General features: G+C 51.1%; 2 protein-coding genes across 3 annotated transcripts in view; one reads left to right on the forward strand and one right to left on the reverse strand.

Annotated features, from left to right (window-relative positions):
* mtmr7b (myotubularin related protein 7b) overlaps positions 1-4,287 on the forward strand; it is a 10,245-nt gene extending 5,958 nt beyond the window's left edge. Inside the window, exons 3-14 of one of the 2 annotated variants that reach the window (XM_015016154.1) lie at positions 416-578; positions 770-927; positions 1,420-1,548; positions 1,627-1,761; positions 1,823-1,955; positions 2,040-2,149; positions 2,287-2,412; positions 2,483-2,532; positions 2,645-2,845; positions 2,938-3,072; positions 3,152-3,278; positions 3,973-4,287. In XM_015016154.1, coding sequence (XP_014871640.1) covers positions 416-578; positions 770-927; positions 1,420-1,548; positions 1,627-1,761; positions 1,823-1,955; positions 2,040-2,149; positions 2,287-2,412; positions 2,483-2,532; positions 2,645-2,845; positions 2,938-3,072; positions 3,152-3,278; positions 3,973-4,263 — 1,758 coding nt within the window. In that variant the 3' untranslated portion in view covers positions 4,264-4,287. Of the gene's footprint in view, positions 1-415; positions 579-769; positions 928-1,419; positions 1,549-1,626; positions 1,762-1,822; positions 1,956-2,039; positions 2,150-2,286; positions 2,413-2,482; positions 2,533-2,644; positions 2,846-2,937; positions 3,073-3,151; positions 3,316-3,972 lie in introns of both variants that reach the window. The other variant, XM_015016155.1, reaches the window with a different exon arrangement.
* A 1,473-nt stretch (positions 4,288-5,760) lies between these two features.
* pmm2 (phosphomannomutase 2) overlaps positions 5,761-6,689 on the reverse strand; it is an 11,887-nt gene continuing 10,958 nt past the window's right edge. Inside the window, exon 8 of the mRNA XM_015016156.1 lies at positions 5,761-6,033. Within this exon, the coding sequence (XP_014871642.1) occupies positions 5,929-6,033 (105 nt within the window). The 3' untranslated portion in view covers positions 5,761-5,928. The remainder of the gene's footprint in view (positions 6,034-6,689) is intronic.

The raw sequence follows: 6,689 nt of genomic DNA on the forward strand, positions 1-6,689 counted from the left end.
GGGTTTATTTGATTCTTATTCAAGACACTTTGATAAGAATGACTATATATGTAATAGAGGCGGCGACAGAGTATCTTTGTTTACATTTTTGGTTGGTGGTGTTCCTCTGATTGTTTCAATTAAAACAATGTACCTTGGCTCAAAAAAGGTTGAAAAACACTGATCTAACTGGACCCTTCTAAGCATGAAACCAGGTGACCCGTCTCCATGGCAACGGGTGGGCCATGTTGAATGCAGACTGCGGCGCAGCGTCAACTGGATCGGAACCAGAGAACCGACAGTGTTTGTTGTTTTCGCTGCAGCAGGAAGTGATTGTCTAACATCCCAGAACCGATGAGTAGGCGCCGCTTACTTCCTGTTTCTGCAGATAAACACGCTCTGTGTGTGTGTGTGTGTGTGTGTGTGTGTGTTTCAGGTTCTGCACAGCATGGTCTGCTGCATGGAGCGACCGCCGGCCACGCCCACAGGAAGTCTTCTGGTCCTGCGCTGCAAGGACTTCCGGGTCTTTCAGCTCCTCTTCCCGCTGGAGCGCGACTGCCTGGAGGTCCACACCTCCCTGACCCGTTTGTCCCGACCCGGTGAGTGTCCATCTGGGTTCGACCCGATCCGGCTTCCTGTCCTCCATCTCAGCAGCCAGAACTTCCCCTGGTTCTTCTGGGTTTCTGAAAGTCTGGATCAGAACGGTTGATGAAGAAGTCCTGGTGACATCTGGCTGCCTGGACGGAGGACAGCTGACCCGTCCCGGCTGACCTTTGACCCTTCCTCTCAGTGCGGTACAGCGAGCTCTACTGCCTGTCCTTCAACCCGAACGCCAACAAGGAGGAGCGCGAGGAATCCTGGAGCTTCATCGACCTGAAGGCCGACTACAGGAGGATGGGCGTTCCCAACAACCTGTGGGTCGCCACGGCAGCCAACAGCGAGTATCGGGTCAGCAGAACCAGAACCCTGCAGCTGCTCTCACATCAGCACAGAGAAGCTCATAGATCAGAGGTTTTGATTCCAGAACCAGGAAGAACAAACCGGGTCAAATTGTAATTTTACACACATTCTTTCAAAAATGAAAAACAGATTTAGATGAATTTTGATAAAACAATAAATATCAGCTGCTTGGTCAGAAGCAGAAGTGGAACTAAATGGGTTTTAGTCCAGAACCATCAATCTGATCTGCAGGGAGGACGTTTAACATGTCAGCAAGTTTATTATCCGCATGGAGTCAGATTCCCTGTAAACAGCTGATAAAGCCTGAACTCGGTACGATAAAACTGAAACTATGACTGTCACAATAAAACCTAAACTAAAACTGAACAATATTTAATAAACACGAGCAAACACACTAAGATTAGAACTCGTGACTGCCAACATGTCTCTGATTCCTGGTGTGTGTGTGTGTGTGTGTGTGTGTGTGCGTGCGCGCTGCAGGTGTGTGACACGTACCCCGCTGAGCTGTTTGTCCCGAAGTCGGCCACGCCCGCCGTCATCGTGGGCAGCTCCAGGTTCAGGAGCCGAGGTCGCTTCCCGGCTCTGTCCTACTTCCACCAGGACACACTGGTCAGTGGTGCACACACAAACACACACACACACACACACACGCTTTCAGCATCAGCAGCTGCACGTTGCGCCCTGCAGGCGGCAGTGTGTCGGTGCAGCCAGCCGCTGTCAGGGTTTAGTGGCCGCTGCCAGGAGGACGAGCTGATGCTGCAGGCGGTGATGAAGGCAAACCCAGGAAGTGAGTTCATCTACGTGGTGGACACCCGGCCCAAGGTAACACTCACACTCACACACACACACGCTGTGAGGGCCGCTACAGCCTGTGTGTGTGCAGCTGAACGCCATGGCCAACCGCGCGGCGGGGAAGGGCTACGAGAGCGAAGACCACTACTCCAACATCCGGCTGCTCTTCATCGGCATCGAGAACATCCACGTGATGAGGAGCAGCCAGCAGAAGATCCTGGACGGTGCGTGGCGCTCTGCCGGCGTCGCAGCACTCTGCTGCCCCCTGCCTGCCCTCATGTAGCGCTGCTCTTCTTCTCCTGCTGTAGTGGGGGAGATGCGCGCGCCATCCATGACCGACTTCCTGTGGGGGCTGGAGAGCTCCGGCTGGCTGAAGCACATCAAGGCGGTTCTGGACGCCGGCGTCTTCATCGCCAAGGTCTGAATTAACCAATAAGGAGAGAGCGTGAATACCTCCATCATCTCACTCAGTTTTACTCTGTATCCTCTGGTTCTGACCCGATTCTGGTTCTGACCCAGGCCTGGTTCTGACCCTGTCCGTGTCTCTCTGTCCAGGCTGTGGCGGATGAAGGTGTCAGCGTTCTGGTCCACTGCTCAGACGGGTGGGACCGGACGGCCCAGGCCTGCTCTGTGGCCAGCATTCTGCTCGACCCGTTTTACAGAACCATCAGAGGATTCATGGTACCGGTCCGAATCCCGCTGGCTTCAGAATTATCCTGCAACTCCTCCTGACCCGCTCTTTCTCCTCCAGGTGCTGATCGAGAGGGACTGGGTCTCTTTTGGACACAAGTTCTCTCATAGGTCAGTGAGCCGAACCGGATCAGGATCAGAACCAGGAAGCTCTAAAACCAGGACTGGATTCTTCCTGCATGGTTCTGTCCGCGGGTAGCTCTCAGTGTGTGGCCCTCTGCAGGTACGCCCACCTGGACGGCGACCCGAAGGAGGTGTCCCCGGTCATGGACCAGTTCCTGGAGTGTGTGTGGCAGCTGTCGGAGCAGTTCCCCTGCGCCTTCCAGTTCAACGAGCGCTTCCTGGTGGCCGTCCACTCCCACGTCTACTCCTGCCAGTACGGCACCTTCCTGGGCAACAGCGAGAAGGAGCGCCGGGACATGAGGTACTGCCGAGCCCGCCCGGGTCCGCCTGTGCTACGGTTCCTGGAGGCTCTGGGACCAGCCCGTTTCATGGTGGTTCTGCTTTGGTCTCCAGGCTCCATGAGCGCAGCCACTCGGTGTGGCCCCAGCTGTGGTCGGAGCGGACCCGGTTCTCCAACCCGCTCTATAAGGCCGAGCTGAGCCAGAGTCAGGGTGTGCTGAGGCCCAACACCTCCCCCTACTGCTTCAAGTGAGGAACTGCGGCTCTGCCAGGAGTGTTACTGTCTGAATGGATGGAGCGGCGGGTTAACGGTGCTGCTTCTCTCCAGGATGTGGAAGGGCCTCTACAGCCACCTGGAGAAGGCCACGCCCCCTCGACAGTCACCTGCCGACTTCCTGTCTGCCGTCAGGGAGGAGTCCCAGCAACTGGAGGAGGAACTGACCAATCAGCAGGAGGTACCGGCCGGAGGGACCGCCCACCACTCCGAACAAGGCATACAGCACACAAACACACCTTTAACACTGAGCTTCAGCATGGGCAACAGTCAGAACCCAGCAGCTGGACCCGACCAGCTGCAACGGTTTTCAAAATAAAGTTCAGTTTGTTTTAGTAGTGGAAAAATATCTGGATAGCCAAACAATGAAATCTATACATCCAAGTCCTCATTAATGCACACTGATGTACTCTGAATCATTTTTATAAGAAATTCATTTAAAAACGCGCATAATTATTACACTCTACTTATTTTTTTTAGGAAAATAGTTTTATGTATTTTTATGGGGTTGATAGTCTGACGCCAACCAGAATGTCACAAACGCTAAACTGACAATTCAGATTTTTTACCGATATCCGATTTTTACAAGTGATCGTTTATGCTACTAATTAAACACGCAGAAGAAGAACATAGTCGTCTTCTGGCAGTAAAGATGGCCGCCGCAGCGGACTGCTTATGACAGTAGAGATGGCCGCCTAAACGGTACCGGGACAGCAGCTGTTTCTCAAATTGGATCTAGTTCAGGTATCAGGTTCTCATGCTGGTACTCATCATCCAGGTTCTTTTGGGTTTTTAAAGAACGTGTGGTTCTGACCGATTCCGTTTCCTCTGTGTAGTTCTGATAGTAGAACCTCTATGTGTGGTTCTGTCTGCAGAGGCTGGCAGCGCTCACCGGGGAACCAATCAGGTGGGAGAGGACAGTGGCGGCGCGGAGGAGCAGTAACCGCCTCCCCATCACAGACAGTGGGCCGGACCCGCCCACCCGCTACTCTGGACCAATCGGCAGCTCCGAATCAGCCAATCAGAGCGCTCAGAGAGTAGACTCTGCCCCCTCTGGGTCGCCGAGGAGTCCGGACGCGGAGGACGACCTGGAGTCGGGCGTGGCCGATCTCAGCAGCCGCTCGTCCTGTGGTGGCGAAGACGGCAAGGACCCCGAGCTGGACTGAGGCTGTCCACGCTGCGCCGATTGGAAATAAGGGAAAACCAGAACCGGACCGCTGGATCCGGGTCAAAAACCACCCCTCATATAAACTGGTCGACTGGTGCTGCTTTATTGATTTAGATAAATGATGTTGACCGCTGTGGGAGGAGTTAACTCACAGCAATGCTTCAGATCTGGATCAGTCTCCATGACAACAGAGCCAGGTATGTTCAGCTGCTCCTCTCCGGATCCTACAGGACAGCTAAACCTGGCTCACAGAGAAACAGCCCATAATATGAACCCAAGATCACCATGGAGACGGAACCAGCAGAGATCACCATGGAGACGGTAACAGACCCTCCTGCTGGTTCTTCACAGCTTTGATTGGTGGTTTTATTTAAAACTGTAAAAGTTTTCACACCCCAGTGGAGCAGATCTATGTTTGCAGATGTATGTCAGTAGCTCTATGTCTTTAGATCTATATATGTTGCTCTATGTTGTGTTTTCAGAATAAAAGCTCAGATTCTCAGCTCCTTGGAAAACCTGGAACTGGACTCGGTTCACGTCTCCATGGCAACTCACTGCTGTAGTTTCTCCCTTCACCAACAACTCTGAGGACATGAAGACCTGGACCCGCCTCTTCCTCAGAACCCGGACCGGTGGTCGGTTTTGTATCGCCGACATTAAATAATCAATAAAGTTCTAATGAAGCTCTGATGTTCAAACAGAGATCTTCTCCAGAATGAATGATCCAGAGTGACTAGACAGAACCAGAACCTTCAGAACGGCCCCGGATCCTCCTCACTACAACAGCAGAATAGCAGAACCCTCCCTCTTTGGCCTACAGAACCAGGTCAGAGGTGAAAGTTGCATCACATCAGGAAGAGCGGCCAGCAGACACGGTGACCCGAGTCGGACCGCTGCTGGGTCGGACCGTTCTGCGTCCGTCAGAAAACAAACAGATCAATGAGGAAAAATCTCTCTGGTTCCAGAACCACGGAACCCATTTAAAGGTTCAGGTTCTTTGACAGAACAGGTTCCTGCTACACCACAAGTTCCACAGATACTGACTGCTACGCTTTACTCTGGTCATTTTCCACAAACTGCTGCAGAGATCTGGGCTCAGATACAGAACCAGAACCAGACGGTCCAAATGTAACCTGACGTGAACTGGTCCGGATCCGAGGAATCGCTGTTAATCATCCACGGTGTTCCTCAAGGCTGCATTGTTATCCCACTTTTATTATAAATTAAATAGTACAAACATCTGAAGGAAGCCTTATTAAGTATAAATTTGTATTTTAGACTGAAGTTTCTTCTGCCTGAAAACCAGAGATGATCAGAACCTTTTGGTTCTGACCCGACATTTAGCTGACGATCCATGAAGATTTTTATCATCTCTTTGATTTTTAGTCGTTTTAAATTCAGTTTTTTTCTTTATTGAGAATGTTTTGGAAATAATTGTTCATGCGACCAAAACCTTCTGGAGGTTCTGGAGAAGAACCCAGAACCGAAAACAGAAGCATTATTTCCTGTTTTATTGAGTTTCCAGCTTTTACAGTTCAGGAACATCAGACCAGGTTTCCCAGCTGGTCCCAACCACCGAACCGGACCAGAGAAATAAAAAAAAAAACTAAAATCTTCTGCAAGTTCTCATGCAGAAGGTCCAGTTCAGGCTGTTGCGCCCCCTTCAGGAGAAGAACAGTTCCTGGCAGAGCCGCTGCGTCTCCTCGGGACTCGACACCTCGTGGCCAACGGTCCGCGGGTCGCTGTAGATCTCAAAGTCGTTTCCTCCCTGCAGGGGAGCAAGGAGCAGCAGGAGGTCAGGAGTTCTGCTGCGGAACCGGACCGGTCCAAACCAGACGACAATTCAACCAGAACAGAATCAACAACTAGAAAAAAATAATTAAAATGTAAATTTTTCATAAATGAGAATCTGAAGGTTTCAGCTCCTTTACTCAGAACCCTCTAAAAAACCCAAAAAGACGTTCAGAATCTGGAGAGGTTCTGATTCCACAGAACCCAGCAGCAGAACGTTCTGGAGAGGCTTAAAGCAGTTGTACCACATACAACCCTGCACATGGTTGTGGCAGCATCATGCTGTGTGAAGATGGGTGGTATTATGGGATTGTTTAGATCAGAGCAGGGTTAGGAAGGCCTAGTCAAAGTCCAGACTCAGAATCAGTGTGTGGACTTTATGAGCTGCTGAAGAGAAACAGCAGCAGTTTGGTCTGCAGAGCTCTGACCATAAAGGCACACCACACTTTTCAGATTTTTATTTTTTAAAATGTTGAATCATTTTTCGTTCTGTTGGTCTGAAGCTTCGAAGCTCAATAAGATCCGGTTTGAAGAAATGGCAACATGCTTCTTAATTAGTAGTAATGTTCCAAATGTTGAAGCTGTTCCTGTAACACCTTCAGATCGAACCGGAGCGGACCTAAACCGGATCAG

The sequence above is a fragment of the Poecilia latipinna genome, unplaced genomic scaffold, assembly GCF_001443285.1.
Source record: "Poecilia latipinna isolate Pla-1442-1.1 unplaced genomic scaffold, P_latipinna-1.0 Scaffold1986, whole genome shotgun sequence".
In the NCBI taxonomy this organism is placed as follows: Eukaryota; Metazoa; Chordata; class Actinopteri; order Cyprinodontiformes; family Poeciliidae; genus Poecilia; species Poecilia latipinna.